The sequence below is a fragment of the Lemur catta genome, chromosome 4, assembly GCF_020740605.2.
Source record: "Lemur catta isolate mLemCat1 chromosome 4, mLemCat1.pri, whole genome shotgun sequence".
Taxonomy (NCBI): Eukaryota; Metazoa; Chordata; class Mammalia; order Primates; family Lemuridae; genus Lemur; species Lemur catta.
In genome coordinates this window covers 66366249-66386851 of record NC_059131.1, presented here as the reverse complement: position 1 = coordinate 66386851, position 20603 = coordinate 66366249, and the positions used below count along the sequence as shown (strand labels likewise).

Sequence of the window (20603 nt, the reverse complement as noted above, 5' to 3'; positions counted from 1 at the left end):
ACCTGTTTTGCTTTTTTCATTTGGCCAGTAGATTTTAAATTATGTGATTACTAAAAAATTTTAAATTACACATTATAATGTGGCTTAAATTACATTTCTATTGGACAGGCTGATCTATAATATGTACATGACCTTGGACAAACTTGCCTGACAACTCTAAGCCTGACACTTAAAAAGCCCAGTAAATGTTGGCTATTATGATGACTATTGAGAATTTTAGCTGCTAAGTAAGGTGGTGGGTAGGAAAACATGAGAGTTGCCAAGAAATGGCCGGGCGCAGTGGCTCACGCCTGTAATCCTAGCACTCTGGGAGGCCGAGGCGGGTGGATTGTTTGAGCTCAGGAGTTCGAGACCAGCCTGAGCAAGACCAAGACCCCGTCTCTACTAAACATAGAAAGAAATTATACGGACAGCTAAAAATATATATAGAAAAATTAGCTGGGCATGGTGGCACATGCCTGTAGTCCCAGCTACTCGGGAGGCTGAGGCAGTAGGATCGCTTAAGCCCAGGAGTTTGAGGTTGCTGTGAGCTGGGCTGACACCACGGCACTCACTCTAGCCCGGGCAACGGAGCGAGACTCTGTCTCAAAAAAAAAAAAAAAGAAAAGAGAGTTGCCAAGAAATGGAGACTGAGAGTAGAAGGTCTAAGAGGAGAAGAAAGAAATGGAGAAAGGTCTCCAGGATGGGAATCAGGGTTCTAATAGCTGAGGAGTTACTGGGTTCTGGTACACCACTGCCAGCCTAGGACATTTGTGGGCATCCCTGAGGGAGCTGACTTGGGGCTTGGCAACTGTCATCAGGGAGCATCCAAAGGGCCCACAGTTGGGCATGTGGCCTGTTCACCCTCATCTTCCCCATGCAGGATTCCTGCAGGCTTGGCCTGGCCTGTGCACACATTACAACATTCCACTTTGTCAGAAGACCACCTTGATATCACCTCACAAGGTAAGACATCCACTAAGGCTCTGAACAATGTGCTACGAGCAGAAATGGTATGATTTCAAAAAAAAGAAACAAATATTTTGATTCCTTTGTAGTCGAGGAAGGCTCCACCCCAGAAGAAATGGAATTTCAATAACTTTATAAGGAAAAACTGCTAGGTGGTAGGAGTAGTAGCCAAAGAAGCAAAGGGTCATCACCAAATCTTGGTTCATTCAGGGTCATATGTCTTTCATATCCACCCCCTCATTTCCACACCATGTTCTGCTTCCTAGTTTTTTGTTGTTGTTGGTTTTTTTTTTTTTTTTTTTTGAGACACAGTCTCACTCTGTTATCCAGGCTAGAGTGCCATGGCATCAGCCTAGCTTACAGAAACCTCAAACTCCTGGGCTCAAACAATCCTTCTGTCTCAGCCTCCCGAGTAGCTGGGACTACAGGCATGCGCCACCATGCCCGGCTAATTTTTTTATATATATATTTTTAGTTATCTGGCTAATTTCTTTCTATTTTTAGTAGAGATGGGGGTCTCGGTCTTGCTCAGGCTGGCCTCAAACTCCTGACCTCGAGCGATCCTCCCACCTCGGCCTCCCATGATGCTAGGATTACAGGCGTGAGCCACCTCACCCGGCCTGCTTCCTAGTTAATACCAGCATGATCTCTTCTCTGGACATTCCAGCCACTCCCAAACTGGACTTTCTTTTTCCATCCATTCAGCTAGTAGCCACTTGCTAGCTTCTCAAAACATGTATTTAAGTATGCTCTACCCTGCCTCCAGGTTAAAGCCCAAATTTCTTAGCCTGGTATTCCAAGATTGTTCTCAATCTGCTTTTCTAAAGTTCATCTCCGTTGAGCGTCACCTCCCAGTCCTCCAGTCACACCAAATTACAAGCCCTTTCCCAAACACCCTACACCACCCCACTTTTATATCTTTGCCTAAAACCTTCACTCATCACTGCCTATGGAAATTCTACTCATAGTTAAGACATACCCTCCATGAAGCCTTAATACCACAAATCTTTGCATATGGGTCCTGAAAGGAAAAACTGGAGACCAACCCCTTGAAGAAAAACAAGTTAAAATCATGAGATGGAGAGGTGCTGAGTCAGCATAGCTGTGTTTCTCTTTCCCAGAAAGCACTTGGTTCACCCAAGACTATTAAGAACTTTCAATTTACCTCTCTTCTTACAAAATTGTACTCATCCTTCTAAGCCCAGCTCAAGTGCTGCTACTTCAAAACTTCCCTGATTTCTCCAGTTGTAATTCATTTCTTCCTCAGCGCTCCCATAGCACTCATTTAATAGCATGTATGACTTTCTACATTCTAGTACTCTTATTATTATTCTATTATTTTTGTATTCTTTTATATATTTTTTTAATTTTTCTTTTTTTTTGAGACAGAGTCTCACTCTGTCACCCTGGCTAGAGTGCAATGGTGTCAGTCTAGCTCACAGCAACCTCAAACTCCTGGACTCAAGAGATCCTCCTGCCTCAGCCTCTGGAGTAGCTGGGACCACGGTGCACACCACCACACCCTGGCTACTTTTTTCTATTTTTAGTAGAGACAGGGTCTCGCTCTTGCTCAGGCTGGTTTCAAACTCCTGAGCTCAAGTTATCCTCCTGCCTCAGCCTCCCAGAGTTTTAAGATTACAGGCGTGAGCCACCACACTCGGCTTATATTCTTTTATTATTAAATTTTCTTATCCTTAAACTCCTAGAGGACAGAGGCCGCAACTTAATCATTTGTGTTTCCTCCTCTGTAAATTTTCCAGTCCTTAGCACATAATAGACCATAAACACTGAACTTAATGGAATCATATAATTTTGAGCAGTCTTCAAAGAGTTAGTACAAACTTCCCAAGCCACACAGTCCATCCTCCCTCAGCCTCCAGAGTAGCTCGAACTATAGGTGTGTACAGCCATGCTCAGCTATCATTTCTCTTTAACAGCGAATAATATTCCATTGCATGGATGTGCCACAGTTTTTATCCATTCACATGTTGAAGAACATCTTGTTTGCTTCCAAGTGTTGGCAACTGTGAATAAAGGTGTTATAAACATTCATGTGCAGGTTTTTGTGTAGATATAAATGTTCAACTCTTTTGGGTAAATGCCAAGGAGCACAATTGCTAGATTATATGGTTTTTAAAAAACTGCCAAACTGAGCAGGGCGTGGTGGCACAAACCTGTAGGGGAGGCTGAGGCAAGAGGATCCCTTGAGCCCAGGAGCTTGAGGCTGTAGTGTGCTATGATTGTGCCTGGGAAAAGCCACTGCACTCCAGCCTGGGAAATGTAGCAAGACTCCATCTCTTAAAAAAAAACATACTGCCAAACTGTCTTCCAAAGTGACTGTGTAATTTTGCATTCCTATCAGCAATGAATGAGACTTCCTTTTGTTCTATATCCTTACCAGCATTTGGTGTTGTCAGTGCTTTGGATTTCAACCATTCTAATAGGAGTTATTTAATATCTAATAGGTATCACATTGTTGTTTTAATTTGCAATTCCCTAATGATATAAGATGTTGAGCATCTTCATTTGGTTTTGCCTTTTTTTCCCCATAATGAAACACCATTGTACTTTACGGGACATCTGAGAGACAACTTATGGCTATTCAAACTGGCATATTTAGCAGATATTTTCTCAAAAATGAACAGAATGAACCTGTCTCTTCAAGGAAAATGACAAATAGTATTTGTTGCCAGTGACAAAAATCTGAGCTTTCAAATGCAAATCAGAATTTTGGAAAACTTGTATCTCCCACAGTGAGCTGGACAGCTTCCCATTTAGGAGACTCTGTTGATAAGATCAGTAGTTGTATTTTTGATATTGAAAAATAAAATATGTCAACATTTGAAAGATCTGTCTAAACTCAGTTAACCAGTTTTCCAAATGACCATATGTATGATTTTACAAAATCACGCATGAGCAAAAGGTCCAAAGTTTAAGATATACCAATGATTTTAATGTAACAGAGCTTAAAATTCATAGATATGGTCTCAGATTCCACATTTCAACTAAAAATTTAAAAAGTACAGCTTCTAAGTTTAAGTACGGTATCAAAGAATATCCACAATTACCTAAAAAAGACTACTAAAATGCTTTTCTCTCTTCCAACTAAATATCTGTGAGGCCAGATTTCCTGCATACACTTCAATCAATAATATTTCAAATGCAGAAGCAGATATGAGAATACAGCTGTCCTCAACTAAATCAGACATTTAGAGATTTGTATGTAGAACAACACTACTCTTCATTTTGTGTGGAAAATATATTTTCAGTTTAAAATGTTATTTATGCAAACATTTTTTTTTTTTACAGGAGGCTCAGGTGGCTACTGTATTTTATTTATTTGTGAGTATTTTTTTAAAGAGATGGGATCTTGCTATGTTGCCCAGGCTGACCTGCAACTCCTGGGCCCAAGCCATCCTCCTGCCTCAGCCTCTGGTGTAGCTGGGATTATAAGCATGTACCACTGTACACAGCTTGTTGTATTTTTAATGAAACACAAATTTAAAATTTTTCTCAACTTAAAAATTTCTAATATGGCAAATATCAAAAGATACAATCCACATAAACAAAGCTCTTTAGGGTCCTCTAAAATTTCTAATAGTGTTAATGGGTACCAAGACACAAAGTTTGAGAACTGCTACTCTGGGACGCTTCCTTCTTATCCAGCTGGCTAATCCCAGTGGAGAAAATTAGGTTTCATAATACAGTTCTGCTCAAGACTCGCCTAAGAACGTTCCCTTGCTTTGCGTCCCCTTTTCTGTTAGGTTGTTCCCGTTTACTCTGAGGCTTCCAAACCTTGGGTTCTTCGCAGGTACTAGCACGGAGGATGAAGGGGCTAAGCCCCAGCAGCCTTTCCAAGAGCATCCTCAACTCTCTGGGGAAGAGTCTGCCCTTTGAGCCTGACTCCTCAAGCCAGGGAGCACTCCAGGGACACTACAACCTGGAGAGGACTAACGGGATCAGGGAAGGACCCAAGGAAGTTAAGGAGCTCCGAGTCGTCTTCGAGCTCAAAGAGCAGAAGAGCCTCCGAAGGCCGCAGGGGTAAGACTGGCAGTGCGCCCAGAGACAAGCGGGTCTACCAACACCCTGGGCACTGAGCTCCCTCACTGTGTGAGGCAAGGCCCACCCACGCCTCTTTGCGGACGCGCAGCCCCGCCCCAAGGCTCCTCGTTCCGCCCCGTCTCCAAACCAGGAGCTCCGCGCCGCCGGGCGGGGCCTTTTACGACAGTGCCAGCACTTTCCGGCCGGCCGCGCAGGTGCTGATGTGTCGGGAGGCGGAGCCTATGGGAGCAAACCCTCGCGGCGCCGCCGTTCAGTCGCGGCTGCTGCGGTCCGCCTGTGTCGCGTGGGTAGAGCCATGGCAGCGACTGCCCGGTCCGCGCGGGCCTCGCCCAGCTCAGGTAGGCTTACGACCCCGCCCTCCGGCGGAGAGAGAAGAGCGCTGGTCTTAGAGGGGCGGGGGCAGGGGCAGGAGGGCGCCCGGTGGAACCTGGTGAAGGCGGGTTCCGTGGGGAAGAGGGCGTGCTGAGAGATTGCGGTCTGCGGCTTCTGGATGGTGATGACATGTGGCACTTTGCGGTTAGGGAGCTGTAGTCTGAGGGGTTCTGGGACATTGGGGGATCTCGGAGGAGGGGCTGCACTGCAGGGATGTTTCCCGTACTCAGAGATCAGTGGGAGAGCCTAGGTTGGCAGAGAAGCCCTGGGATTACTGGGGCTGTGATTTCTGTGACCTGGGGAGGAGCCTGCCTCCACCCTCCCACATGCACACATTGTCTCCGTTTATTGATTGCAGATAAACTACAGAAAGACAAGGCTGGACAGGCCTCAGGGCCCAGGCAGGGCAGCCGAATGGCGAAACTCTTGGGTTTTGAGTGGACAGATTTGTCCAGCTGGCGGAGGTTGGTAACCCTGCTAAATCGACCAACGGATCCTGCAAGCCTAGCTGTTTTTCGTTTTCTCTTTGGTGAGTCTAGTTTCTGGTTGGGAGCAGTTTGATTGTGGGTGGGAGAATGACAGTTGCCTATTTCTTGGTTACTAGTAGACTTAGCTCCCTTTTCCTCAGAGCTGAAGATACTGATATAAAAGAAGTCTTTGTGAAGTTTAGGATCAAACCTGGCTTTGCCTCCTCCAGTTAGGGTTTGATGGCCACAAATGCTTTGATCTGAGGCTATATGAAATACAAAGGCAAGGGAGCAGGGACACATTTACATGTGGCCTGGTTGCCCAGTAACTATGCTAAGGGCATCAGAGAAACAGCAGGGGTAATGGGCCAGACATTTTAGCTGTGACTTCCTAATCTAGAGCTTCCTAACTCTTAGGCCATAGCACATTCGCTGAGATATTAACCCACTTAGCACAATAGTTCTAAAGTGGAGGCAGTTTTACTCCTTGGGGTACATTTGGCAATGTCTGGAGACATTTTAAGTTGTCACAACTGGGGGGAGGCAGAATAGGTGGCAGCTGGTATTTGTATAGGGGCCAGGGATGTTCCTAAGTGTCCTCTAGTACACTGGCTAGTTGTATCCCAATAAATAATTAACCAGCCCCAAATGTGACTAGTCCTGAGGTCTCGACCTTTAACCCAAGCTGGCTTCCTGCTCTGAGTAGCCTCTTCTGTTCATCCCAGTGTGTTGGCCAATTATTACTGTTTTCTGAGAGTGCCAGGAAGCAAAAAAGGTTGAAAAGCACCCCCTAGAGCACTTTCTGAAGCCCAGTAGGATGGATCTTTATAACTGTCAAAACCCTGGGCTTTTTTGTTGTTGTTTTGTTTTTCTTTTTGTTTTGAGACAGAGTCTTGCTCTTTAGCCCTGGGTAGAGTGCAGTGGCATCCTCATAGCTCACTGCAAGCAACCTCAAACTCTGGGGCTCTAGTGATCCTCCTGTCTCAACCTCCCGAGCAGCTGGAACTGCAGGTGTGCGGCACTATGCCTGGCCAATTTTTTCTATTTTTAGTAGAAATGAGGTCTTGCTCTTGCTCAGGCTGCTCTTGAGCTCTTGAGCTCAAGCAGTCCTCCCGCCTCAGCCTCCCAGAGTGCTAGGATTACAGGCATGAGCCACTGCACTGGCCAAAGCCCTCGCTTTCATAGCATTTTGTACCCTTCTCTCATTTAATACTCTCTGTAACTCTGGAAATGTTATGAGCACCCTTTTCACAAAAGGGGAATTAGCTTACCAAGCTTCAAGGGCTGTTCTAGATGAAACAGCTGGCATAATGCCTAGCACAGAGTGGGCACTCAATAATTAATATTGAATAAATGGCAGAAGCAAGATTAGAAAAGTAGTCTGACCCTGGAGCTGGACATACTTGACTGTGTTCCACTATATTCTGCTTCCTTAACTGAGGCCCCCTCCCCTGTTGCCTTCTCAGGGTTCTTGATGGTGCTGGACATTCCCCAGGAGCGAGGACTCAGCTCTCTGGACCGAAGATACCTGGATGGGCTGGATGTGTGCCGCTTCCCCTTGTTGGATGCCCTGCACCCACTGCCACTTGACTGGATGTATCTTGTCTACACCATCATGTTTTTGGGTGAGGCGAACTGTGGGAGAGATGAGAGTATTTTTTTTTTTTTTTAATATGAGTGGGGAGAGTGAGGTTTAATATTCTTTTTTTTTTTTTCCCAAGGCAGAGTCTCACTCTGTCACCCTGGGTAGAATGCAGTGGCGTCATCGTAGCTCACTGCAACCTCAAACACCTGGGCTCAAGGGATCCTCCTGCCTCAGTCTCCCAAGTAGCTGGAATTATAGGAGGATACCATGATGCCTGAATAATTTTTCTATTTTTAGTAGAGACAGGGTCTCACTCTTGCTCAGGCTGGTCTCAAACTCTTGAGCTAAAGCAGTCCTCCTGCCTCGGCCTCCCAGAGTACTAAGATTACAGGCGTGAGCCACCGTGTCCAGCCGAGATGGGAGTATTCACTGGCCTGCCAACAACACAGAAATAAGAAGCATGCTGATGAATAACCAAGGTCTTGGGTGCCTTATTTCACTCCTGTGATTCAGTTTCATGCTGCTTACCTTTGTCATCTGAGCTGAGGTCTCATAACTCTTCTTTTCAAAATATTAAAATAGCACTTAGTTTTCATTTAGTTTTACCTTATTACAAAATGCCTTATGACTTTTCTTAATCCCAACCACATCTTATTCTAGGGAAGCTGGGCCTGTGGTGACCCCTTTGACCTCTTAATCCTCTTCCCACAAATCTCAGGAGCACTGGGCATGATGCTAGGTCTATTCTACCGGATAAGCTGTGTGTTATTCCTGCTGCCATACTGGTATGTGTTTCTCCTGGACAAGACATCATGGAACAACCACTCCTATCTGTATGGTTTGTTGGCCTTCCAGCTGACATTCCTGGATGCAAACCACTACTGGTATGAGTCTAGGGGAGCACAGGGGAGGGGTTGGCTGGGTCATGATGGTTACCAGAGATAGGGGCCCAGTGAAGTTCTAGAATTTGCCCCAGTAAGCATATTTTCAACTATGCTTTGCAAAGTGTGATTACAAGGTCACATTTTTATTTGGATGGATTTGGGAGGGAAAAGGCCCAGCTAGTTGGGACACTTGGGATGACAAAAAGCAAAATGGCTCTATCCCACCCCTTCACTTTTCCCATATCTCCTCAGGTGCCTTGATTTATCCACTTCCTATAGCCCTCTTAGAAGAGAAGACTAAAGCCAGACATAACTGTTTTCAGATACTTTAAGGGTGGTCATGTGGAAGAGGGAGCAGATTTTCCCTGTGTGAGCCCAGAGGGACAGAGTTAGAGCCAAGAGTAGAAGTTGCTGTGAGGCAGAGGTCATGTCACCAGGAGAGAGCCCACCAGGGCTGCTCAGCATTGCTGTCTGGTGACCATCTCTCAGGGGAGATGGAGAAGGGATTTGGAGACAGGGTGGCCAGGCAGATGACCTTAAGGATTCTTTTCATTGTTAAGGGAAAAACAAATACAAGGTGTCAATAAAATGAGTATAGGGAAAAAAATCTCAAACACTGAATTCGTTAACAGTCATTAAATTTCATTTGTTAATACACACATACAGATACCCCTTTTGTAAAACTTTAAAGTCATTCAGACTAGCTCTGATCATAGAGAATTAAGAGGCAGTATTTTTTTTTTTTTTAGAGACAGGGTCTCAGTCTGTCACCCAGGCTGGAGTGCAGTGGCTTGATCATAGCTCACTGGAGCCTTGAACTCCGTGGACTCAAGCAATTCTCTCATCTCAGCCTCCTGAGTAGCTAGGACTACCTGCGCTTACCACCACTGTGCCCATCTAATTTTTGTTTGTTTTTGTTTTTTGGTAGAGACGAAGTTTTGCTATGTTGTCCAGGCTGCTGGTCTCAAACTCCTGGCCTCAAGCAATCCTCCTGCCTCGGCCTCCCAGTAGTGCTAGGATCATAGACATGAGCCACTGCACCTAGCCAATAGGCAGTTTTGACAGAATATCTTTGAAAAGTTCTGTGTTTATGACTTCATACGTTTTGAAAAAACTATCTGTCATTTACTCAAGGCTTTCCATGTGGCAGGCACTATACAAAACATTAAAGATTTTTCCTCATTGAAACCCTATAAGGTCCATAGTGGTGTTCACATTTTATAGATGAATATACTAAGTCCTAGAGAAGTAAGGGATTTGCCTAAGGTTGCATAGCAGTTAAGAATAGGAAGCAGTAGTCCAGTGCTCTTGACCAAGTGTAAGCTGCCCCTTTTCCAGCTCCTACTTCTTGAAAACCTGCTTTGCCTCTGCTTCCCCAGAACACATCTGGTATTAGTAGCCTGGGTTTATCAGTTCTCTTCCAGGATACAAGCTGTTAGCAGGTACCCTCTTGAATTGGATCCTGGCATCTAGGTCTATGAAATGTTAGTTTATGCCATGCATTATTCTGTAGTTGAGTGTTTTAAGTTTTTTTCAAAGATAATATGCTGTGTATACACACATTTAGCCTTTTTTTTTTGGAGATAGGGTCTTCCTCTGTTGCCCAGGCTAGAGTACAGTGACATCATCATAGCTCACTGCAACTTCAAACTCCTGAGCTCAGGCAATCTTCTTGCCTCAGCCTCCTGAGTAGCTGGGAATACAGGTGTGCACCACCACTCCCGGCTAATTTTTTTTTTTTTGTATTTTTTGTAATGATGGGGTCTCACCATTGCCTAGGCTGATCTTGAACTCCTGGCCTCAAGCAATCCACCCATCTCAGCCTCCCAAAATGCCAGGATTACAGGCGTGAGCTACCTCACCCAGCCACATGTAGCTTTTTAAACGCTCCCTCAAATTCCTTCCCTTGTTCAGTCATTTACTAGCATTATAGTCGTCTTTTCCTGATTTGATCCATTAGGACAAACTTCATTGTGAGCCAACAATGAGGACTGAACTTTTTGTTGTCTTAACTTACTAGTAATATTTCTTTTATGACTTACGATAATCACTGTTGCAGTTTGCTCATATAATTCTTAAGGGTCACAGAATAGCCAGGGAGGAGACGGAGATGTTCCTGGGATAGATAGGATTACAGGTTTAAAAGGAAAGATGGAGCTGTGGCTGGACTAAGCGGCCCTTCCCAATGCTTACCTCCCGTGGTGTAGGTCGGTGGATGGCCTGCTGAATGCTCGTAGGAGGAATGCTCATGTGCCCCTTTGGAACTATGCAGTGCTGCGTGGCCAGGTACGGGATTTTAAAACAGAGGGAGGAGCTTCTTGACACCCATTGTGGTCAACATTGTTATCCCACTGCCAGACTACACTCTCTTCTGCCTCCGCGGATCTTCTCTTTTTACCCTTTGCTGGAAAGCTAGGCTGACTTTTCTACTTTTTCCAATTCCCTGATCTCTGAATTCTCTCATCTTGTTATGGAATGAATAGAGCTTTGTCCCTGCTAGATTAGAATCCCCATGACAGAATGGGTTATGTCTATGCTTCATGTCTTCTTTCTTGGTGCCTAATACTGTGCCTGACATCTGTAGGATGTCAGTAAATGCTTGTTGGATGAGTGAATATTTGAGATGAATGAATAGGGGAATGAGTCTATTCTTCCATGGGCCCTGGACTGAGATCAGCATTTATTTTATTCTTGACTACCTGTAGAAAAAGTTCTTTTTCTGTTTGAACATGCATGTTGCATTTTGTGTTTGTAGATCTTCATTGTGTACTTCATTGCGGGTGTGAAAAAGCTGGACGCAGACTGGGTTGAAGGCTATTCCATGGAATACCTGTCCCGGCACTGGCTCTTCAGTCCCTTCAAGTGAGTGGCAGTCAGGGTAGAGGCGTCCTTGAGGTACAGGTACAGGACAGGTGACTCAGCTCCCTTAGGTCTGCAATAATAGCAGCTGTTCCTACCTTGTCTGAATTTGCCACATGCCTTCTTCTGTCCACTCATCTCCCCATTCAGCAGAAGGCAGAGTCAATGATATTAAAAGATTGAGGCCTACCTGTCTGTTGGAGACTTAAGGCGTAGATGGGCAAGACAGGAAAAGAAATTTAAAAAGGAAAGAAAAGAGCCAGAACTAGGTAAGTGAGCCAATGCACCAGCAGCTGCCTTGGATGGTGCTTGTGTCCTTGTTTCCCACTCTAGCCTTTCATTAGAGTTCCCTAGTCAGTACTGACACCATGGCAACTGTTCCTGTTCTGGCAAAGCGTTTTTGTTTTTTTTTTCTGAGACAGGATCTCACTCTGTTGCCCGGGTAGAGTGCAGTGGCATGATCATAGCTCACTACAACCTCAAACTCCTAGGCTCAAGCAATCCTCCTGTCTCAGCCTCCCGAGTGGCTGAGACTGTATGTGTGCACCACCACACCCGGCTAATTTTTCTGTTTTCTGTAGAGATGAGGTCTCACTATGTTGTTCAGGCTGTTCTTGAACTCTTGGCCTTAAGCAATCCTCCCACCTTGGCCTCCCAAAGTGCTAGAACTACAGGTATGAGCCACTGTGCTCAGCCTAAAACCATTATTACCAGCTCTACCAAACAAAGAGTTTCTGATTTCTCTCCTTTTCCCATTTCTTCTTTCCTCTTGTTTTACTTTGTTCTTTTTTTGTCTTCCCTATTATTTCCCAGTACCTGAAGTTTGACTTCATTCTTATGTTAGCCAGGCATTCACCTTTCAAAGTCTCTTCTCACTCATGACCTCTATGAGGAACTTGCCCCCTGCAATACACAGTTGTCAATCAAATTTTGTCCTAGGAGATCTGCCCTTGCTTATTACATAGGGTATGTTGAAAAAAACTGGACACCTAAACTGTGTGAAAATATAAAGGGGTTGGGAGGCTCTACTGTAGAGCATCTTTGTGGGTGGGCAGATTAGGCACCTTAGACATCTACACACCCACTCGGGTAGCAGAGGCATATTTGTGCTATGACTGTGCTTTGACTGCTGGGTTCTCCAGTGGGCCGGCACTTGAACTGTTTCCATGTGTTTGCAGACTATTGCTGTCCGAGGAGCTGACTAGCCTGCTGGTGGTGCACTGGGGTGGGCTGCTGCTTGACCTCTCAGCTGGTTTCCTGCTCTTTTTTGATGCCTCAAGATCCATTGGTCTCTTCTTTGTGACCTACTTCCACTGCATGAATTCCCAGCTTTTCAGCATTGGTCAGTACCTGTAGCCTGGTAGGAAACATGAGCCGTAGGGAGGGACTGGCCAGATGCATGGTTTGGGAGGGAGAGATGGTAGTGGGAGCAGGAGCTAAACTGAACCCAAAGCAGTCACTATGAAGTGGGGATGAGATGTTTGGGGCTTCTGGGCTCAATTAATATGTGGTATTATAGTAAGGAATTTCTGGGGAGAATACATATCCTACAGTTAAGAACTTTTTTTTTTTTTGTGAGTCAGAATCTTGCTCTGTCGCCCAGGCTAATGTGCCATGGTGTCAGCCTAGCTCACAGCAACGTCAAACTCCTGGGCTCAAGCGGTCCTCCTGCCTCAACCTCCCGAGTAGCTGGGACTACAGGCGCACACCACCACACCTGGCTAATTTCTTCTATTTTTAGTAAAGATGGTGTGTCCCTCTTGCTCAGGCTGGTCTCGAACTCCTGGCCTTAAGCAATCCTCCTGCCTCGGCCTCCCAGAGTGCTAGGATTGCAGGTGTGAGCCACTGTGCCCATATGCTGCAGTTAAGAACTTCTTTCCCCTTTTTTTTTCTTTTGAGATAGTGTCTCACTCTATTGCCCCAGCTAGAGTGCGGTGGTGTCATCAGAGCTCACTATAACCTCAAACTCCTGGGCTCAAGCAATCTTCCTGCCTCAGCCTCTAGAGTAGCTGGGACTCTAGCAGGTACCACTATGCCTGGCTAATTTTTCTATTTTTAGTAGAGATGGGGTCTCGCTCTTGCTCAGACTGGTCTCGAACTCTTGAGCTCAAGCGATCCTCCTGCATCAGCCTCCCAGAGTGCTAAGATTACAGGTGTGAGCCACTGCACCTGGCCAAAAACTTCTTTCCTTTTAAATGGAGCACTTGGGAGAGGCTTCCTAAGATAAGAGGGCTGAGGGGATTGAACCAAACTGCTGAGATGCATATATTCTCCCTTCTTTCCTAGGTATGTTCCCCTACGTCATGCTGGCTAGCAGCCCTCTGTTTTGCTACCCTGAGTGGCCTCGGAAGCTGGTATCCCACTGCCCTCAAAGGCTGCAAGAACTGCTTCCCCTCAAGGCTGCCCCTCAGCCCAGTGCTTCCTGTGTGTACAAGAGGAGCCGGGCCAAAAGTGGCCAGAAGCCAGGGCTGCGCCATCAGCTAGGAGCTGCCTTCACCCTGCTCTACCTCCTGGAGCAGCTCTTCATGCCCTATTCCCATTTTCTTACCCAGGTTTGTAGGGGCTATGGGTGTGCAACAGACGCTGGGCTTGGAAATTGGCAGAGGTGACAATAGTTGGGAAAGAGTGGGGCTGGTTTTGCAGCCACTTCTTGGTAGAGGATGAGGTCAGTGTGGGAAGCATTGAGCTGATTCCCCCTCTGCCCTCCCTTCCCAGGGCTATAACAACTGGACAAATGGGCTGTATGGCTATTCCTGGGACATGATGGTGCACTCCCGCTCTCACCAGCATGTGAAGATCACCTACCGTGATGGGCGCACTGGCGAGCTTGGCTACCTTAACCCTGGGGTGAGACATCTGATGCTGACAGTTTACTGTTTTTCAGAGCCCCCTTGAGCTTTGGGGTCTGGTTTTGTCCTACACATCATAAAGTGAAACAGATTTGAGTCTGCTCTGCCCTTTCTCAAGAGCCAAATTGAACCTTCTTTTATGTGGGTTGAGATAGGGCAATGTCAGTCATTTCCTGGAATTGAGATTAGATTTATTTAGGAAAGGTAAATACCACTAGCCCAGCAATGAAAAATGCATCCCCAAAGACAAGATCTGTTTTTTTTTTTCTGGCTAATATGGGCAGCAGGCAGGAATCTCTTTGTGCCATTGGCAGTGCATGACCTGTCCCAGAAGTTGATGATGAGGTGGGACTAACGTGGGGGTCTGGGGCAGGTATTCACACAGAGCCGGCGATGGAAGGATCATGCAGACATGTTGAAGCAATATGCCACTTGCCTGAGCCGCCTGCTTCCCAAGTACAATGTCACTGAGCCCCAGATCTACTTTGATATTTGGGTCTCCATCAATGACCGCTTCCAGCAGAGGTGGGCAAGGGGAGCAGAGAATGGGAAAAAACGAAGCACAGCTCTTTTTACTAAGATGAACAGCCCTTACTCCCGGGTGTTATCTTGCTTGAAAGGCTGTCCTTCCTCTACTGCATGTCCCGTTGATCTGGTTGTGGGCATAGCTGGTTGCTTCCAGTAGGGGGCACCATCATCTAGGAGAAAAGTGAGCTAACTTGTTCTTTTAGACACTGTTAACACAATGCGTTTTCCTCCATTCTTCCCAGTGCTCCACATCTCTTTCTGCCTCTCTCTGCACCCTGGACTGGCAATAATGTGCTGACACAGGCCATTTTTTCTACTTGGAAACCCTATTCCCTCTCCCTGGGAAAGATGATGAAAGGAGCAGAACTAGTAGTTCTGGTGGGTGGGTGGCTGTTGCCTCCTTAGAGCATGGTTTTCTTTCCTAAGGATTTTTGACCCCCGTGTGGACATCGTGCAGGCCACTTGGTCCCCCTTCCAGCGCACACCCTGGCTGCAGCCACTCTTGATGGACCTGTCTCCCTGGAGGGCCAAGTTACAGGAAATCAAGAGCAGCCTGGACAACCACACTGAGGTGGTCTTCATTGCAGATTTCCCTGGTATGGAGGAAAGTGAGGAGAGGCTTTGCCATCTTTCCTCCTTCTTGGCTTCCTTGACCAGGGTCATTCCATGTGGTGTCGGGGGAGGGGGCATTGTTAGTGGGAGGAATGTCTTTGAAACCTGGGGGGGGTGATGGTAGTGAAGGTGTGAGGTCTCTGTTCTGGCTGGGAGTGATTTCACTCTGCCATGGGGTGGGATGATGAACTCTGTTGCCCCTGGCAGGGCTGCACTTGGAGAATTTTGTGAGTGAAGACCTAGGCAACACCAGCATCCAGCTGCTGCAGGGGGAAGTGACTGTGGAGCTGGTGGCAGAACAGAAGAACCAGACTCTTCAGGAAGGAGAAAAAATGCAGGTATTTCGCTGGGATTAACAGTGGCAGAAGGTTTAGATGAGCAGGGTTCATTTATTATAGACTAAAATACTTTACCATAGCAGTAATATAGTGGGAACTCAAAAAGCAAGGGACCCTGGGGCTGTGAGGAGCCTCATCCAGGGTTCTAGAGGTCAGTTACGTGGGACTCCAAAATACAGTGAGAGCAAAGATGCCGGGAGGCATAGCCTAGGGAGCCCACAGGCTGGCTAGGGAATGGTTAGACAGTGAAATGTATCCATTTTTTTCTCCTTTGTCAGTTGCCTGCCGGTGAGTACCATAAGGTGTATACAACGTCTCCTAGTCCTTCCTGCTACATGTACATCTATGTCAACACTACAGAGGTCGCACTGGAGCAAGATCTAGCATATCTGCAAGAATTAAAAGAGAAGGTGGAGAATGGAAGTGGTGAGTATGTGAACATTTGGGCAGAGATAGACCCTGGTTTCAAGAAGTCAAGGTTATGAATGAGGATCTAGCCATAAAGAATGAACTTGAAGCCTCTAGCTGAGGGAAGGGGAGTTCTGAGAGAGTGATCCATCTCAGTGATTTCTTTTTGCTGTTTTCTGGGCAGAAACAGGGCCTTTACCTCCAGAACTGCAGCCTCTGTTGGAAGGGGAAGTAAAAGGGGGCCCTGAACCAACGCCTCTGGTTCAGACCTTTCTTAGACGCCAACAAAGGCGCCAGGAGATTGAACGCCGGCGAAATAGCCCTTTGCATGAGCGATTCTTCCGTTTCTTGCTGCGAAAGCTCTATGTCTTTCGCCGCAGGTGAGTTTCACCCACAATAGTACTAGTCATTGCCATCAGATGTTTGCAAACTTGGTAACTTTTCTCTGGTGAAGGTAACACTAGAGACTTTCTCCCAGGAAATGACAGTCTAGTTATGGGTATCTTTTCCATCTCCATTCTCCTCTCCATAATTTAACAGGCAAATAAGTGGCCTGTGTCTGATGGCCTGCTGTCTTGTTTTGCCTCGGCTTATCTCCAGCCTCCCTCAGGTTATTCCTACCCTACCTTGGTGTCCTTTACCAGACTGTGTAAGGAGTGGGGTACCCTTCCAGCTGGGAGGTGGAGGGTTATGGGTGGGGGGTTGGTTCATTTATGCCTGGGTGAGAGGAGCTAGTACCAGGTTCCCCCTAAGGGCTTTGGCTGAAATTCTTTTGTTGAAACCAGAGTTTGGACTGGGTGGCCTTTGTCCTGTTTTTCAGCTTCCTGATGACTTGTATTTCACTTCGCAATCTGGTATTAGGCCGCCCTTCCCTGGAGCAGCTGGCCCAAGAAGTGACTTATGCCAATATGCGACCCTTTGAGCCAGTTGGAGAATTGAGTCCTTCAAACACGGAATCTTCAAATCCTGATCCTCTTGAGTCAAATTCTGATCCTGTCCACTCAGAGTTCTGAGGAAGGCCAAATGTCAGGTGCAGATGTGCAACCAGTCATAGGCCCATCCTACGCAATAGACATTTATTTGGAAAAAATTATCTCAGATTTTTTTTTTTTTTTTTTTGAGATAGGGTCTCACTGTGTCACCCACGCTGGGGCTGGAGTACAGTGAGGCGATCATAGCTCATTGTAACCTCAAATTCTTGGGCTCAGGCAGTCCTCCTGCCCCAGACTCCCAAGTAGCTAGGACTACAGGCACATAACACCACACCTGCACATGTGGCTAAGCTTTTTTATTTTTTGTAGAGACGGGGGTCTCACTTATGTTTCTTAGGCTGGTCTCGAACTACTGGCTTCAAGCAATCCTCTCCCCTCGGCCTCCCAGAGTGCTAGGATTACAGGTGTGAGCCACTGTGCCCAGCCTATCTCAGATTTTTTTTTTTTCCCTTGTCCAGAGCTGTTTTTTCTTCTCTTTCTTTCTTGTTTTTTTTTTTTTTTTTTGGAGACAAGAGTCTTGCTCTGTAGCCTGAGCTAGAGTGCAGTGGTGTGATCATAGCTCACTACAACCTTAAACTCCTGGGTTTGAGTGATCCTCCTGCCTCAGCCTCTCCAATAGTTGGAACTACAGACACACACCACCACACCCGGCTAAATTTTTCTATTTTTAGTAGAGATGGGGGTCTCGTACTTGCTCAGACTGGTCTTGAACTCCTGAGTTCAAGCAGTCTTCCTGCTTCGGCCTCCCAGATTGCTAGGATTACAGGTGTGAGCCACTGTGTCTGGCCCAGAGCTCTCTTTAATTTAGAGATGATAGTGTAGGGGAAGGGAGTAAGGAAATAAAACAAGGATAAGGATTATGAATCCAAGATTGAGGGGTCAGGAAGAGGTTAGAAGCAATGTGTAAATGTCCTCCTAGGATAAGAGGGTAAGAATCAGGTTTAAAGTGACTGGCTCTTTGAGGAAAGAGTCATTGTACTATGATGAACACGTTTCCAAGTGCTTTGCTATGTGCTACGCAGTATGAAACAGTGTTCCTGCATTATCACGTTAGGCTGAGAGGTAAAATAATTTTCCCAAATACATACAGCTAGTGAGAGAGGGACTAGTGGTTTGAACTTAAGTTCATTTTACTTAAGGTCCTGCACTCTTGTTATTTGTAATTTTCAGATTTACTGACAAAAAGCCTTAAGTAATGTGGCTTAAAACTTGTCTTCTTAATTAGAAGTATGGATTAGGATGGCAATCAGGTTCTAAATGCACACAAAGTAATTTATCTTTACTACAATTCTGGTTCCTTCTTTGTTCCTATTATCTGTATAACCAGTAAGTTTTTCACTAGCAATTACGAGAGTAGTCAGAATAGCACCATCAAATTTAAACTAACTAGGTGATTGCTAGTAGTATTTCTCTGAAAATAAGCTGAACATTTGCTATCAGTCTAGCCTTTAGTGAGCAGAAGGTGATGTAAGAATCAACCAAACCTGGTAAGGGATTAGGGAATGTTTACAGATACTTTGTAGGTTTGGATGTGCAAGGTTGATTCAGGAAGCTTCTCAGTCCAGTGAAAATTCGGTATTGGCACCGAGCTAGAAGAGTGCAGAGTGATTTAAAGAAAAAAAAAAAGGGTCCCTGCTTTGGGAGTTCATGGTCTTGTAGCAGAAACTGGCAGTAAATTGGATGTCTCAGTAACTTCCATAAAGGACTGTATCTCTTTGCAGGCATCTCTTCCCATGACCTCTCTCTCTCCCCTCCGCCTTGGACACTGATCCAGAGTTCTTTCCTAAGCAGGTGCCTTTTCACTGTACATACTTTAGATGATTGTGACTATTCCATGATTTCCAGTGATGCTACTTAAGATTTCCTTTCTGTGCCCTAGACCTATAGGTCTAAGCTCCATCTGGATATCTGAAGGAGCTAAACTCAGTCTGTCTTAAACAGAACTTATTTTTTTAATTTTCTTATTTTTGCTGCTCAGTGGATTGAACAGAACTTATATCCATCCCCAACTCAGTTCTACTTCTCCTTTATTAGTGAATGGCAGCATTATACTTTGACCCAAGACTTATCTGTGAGTCATCAGCCTTGACTGTTCCTTTTTCTTTGCATTTCTTACAATTGTCACTTCTACCTCCTACATGCTTCTTGAATATTTCTTCTTCACCACCTCTGTATTCTTTCAACCTTTATATTGGCATCTAGTTAGGGATAGCCTAGGTTAGGGCCACCATGTTTAGTGCAAATTGAGGCTAAGTAAGGGTACCTCACTGAGGAGGCCAAGTTAGGTCTGGTGGGAAATCCCTCTGATTCATACAAGACATTGCATTGGCTAACAATTAACAATGGCTGTGGCACAGGGTGCCCTCATCACTTTGCAAGAATGGAGGTCAGGTGGACACCGGCTTTCATTCCTTTTGCAGATTCTTAGTAACACAGTAGAACATGCCTTGGCATTATGTCCTTTGCCAGTTATCTCCTTCTGCTCCCCTAATCCCCTGCACACTTGACTGGTAAGAAAAGTAGGTCTTTACCTTGGGAGCGGACTCTTGGAAAAGTATTTTTCCTTAATATGGGCAAGGATGCTTCCTTCCCCAACTGTTAATATATCACCTGTGACTTTTTCCCAAGGAAAATATTGGGGTTGGGTAATGTGGAGAGAAAAGGTGATCATGAAAACACTGGTAAGAAAAGCTGTTCAGTGTAGAGCTGGGTTATTATCCAGATTGCAGGAGGAATCAGGCCCTGTGCAATTGTAGTCATTCTGAGAAAGGGCCATCAATGTCCTGTTAGCCAGAAAGCATTAGTTTCAATCATCTTTTCATTCTACCCACAGCATCTGGATCTTTATTCCTGATTGGGTGCCATCCCCTTCATTTTTTTCCCCCAAGCTGGGCAGAGAACAATACTGTCCTTAGTCTGCAGACTCCTTGAGGACTGGGGTTCTTCTTGTTTCCTTAGCCAATACTGAACCTAATCTTACAGCGGCAAAAGATAACTTCTAAAAATTTATAAATTTCGTTGATCCTCCGAAGTTGTGCTAACTTTCTAGACTTTTAAGCCTCCAGGCAGGCAAGAGCAGGAATTCCTTGGATCTTACAGTGTTGGTGGAAACTTATGCGAAGTGTCTTTTATATATATACTTAGCACTTAGTTTCAAGACAACTGTGATTCATGGATTTTCTACACAAACTGCTGTAAATGAAGTTTAGAGTAAGCCTCCCTTTGTAAATTTATAGCACTTTCACTGTAATTGTTTTTAATAAACTTCACTTTTAATTTACTTGTATCTTTTGAGATCGATTGTGAACTATCTTAGAGCTTTTCAAATGTGCACTGAATACGAAACCTATAGCCTTTATAGGCATAATGCTGACCATTATTACTCCCTCCAGGTAATACTAATTAGTGGTTTTAAAGCCCTTAATGGTTTTGAGCCACCCAAGTCTTAGATTGTTGACACCTAATGGCATTGAGTGGCTGCTACAATAAGGACATGCATGAATTTTGGCCTGTGTATTGACAAGGATCAAGTCTTGTTCTTAATGACAGGAACAGGATAAAACAAACCTACAGTAGGCCCAAGAATTGAAGTTTTTCCTGAATTATGGGTAAGATTACAGTAACTCAGGGTTAAAGGTACATAAATGATATTTCAGGTCATATTCATACTAAAGTACTGTTAAAGAATGATGGACACAA

The 20603-nt window shown here is 45.3% G+C and overlaps 1 protein-coding gene across 2 annotated transcripts; it reads left to right on the top strand.

Annotated features, from left to right (window-relative positions):
• The first annotated feature begins 5204 nt into the window (after nt 1-5204).
• On the top strand, nt 5205-16995 carry GGCX (gamma-glutamyl carboxylase). 2 transcript variants are annotated; one of them, XM_045549980.1, is made up of 15 exons: nt 5205-5348; nt 5741-5911; nt 7316-7474; nt 8153-8318; nt 10526-10604; nt 11074-11180; nt 12356-12519; nt 13464-13729; nt 13893-14024; nt 14400-14551; nt 14981-15150; nt 15374-15504; nt 15783-15930; nt 16097-16292; nt 16733-16995. In XM_045549980.1, the coding sequence occupies exons 1-15, from the start codon at nt 5306-5308 to the stop codon at nt 16923-16925; spliced, it is 2277 nt and encodes a 758-aa protein (XP_045405936.1). In that variant the 5' UTR covers nt 5205-5305; the 3' UTR covers nt 16926-16995. The 2 variants fall into 2 exon arrangements, with proteins under 2 accessions (XP_045405936.1, XP_045405937.1); XM_045549981.1 differs by lacking the exons at nt 14400-14551; nt 15374-15504; nt 15783-15930; nt 16097-16292; nt 16733-16995 and having other exon boundaries at nt 5230-5348; nt 14981-15074.
• Nucleotides 16996-20603: the final 3608 nt, after the last annotated feature.

Bases quoted from the DNA above. Each gene is read 5' to 3' on its own strand.
- GGCX (XM_045549980.1), top strand. From the start codon at position 5,306: ATGGCAGCGACTGCCCGGTCCGCGCGGGCCTCGCCCAGCTCAG. The intron at 5,349-5,740 runs GTAGGCTTACGA...TATTGATTGCAG, and splicing joins GCGGGCCTCGCCCAGCTCAG to ATAAACTACAGAAAGACAAG. The intron at 15,931-16,096 runs GTGAGTATGTGA...TTTTCTGGGCAG, and splicing joins GAAGGTGGAGAATGGAAGTG to AAACAGGGCCTTTACCTCCA.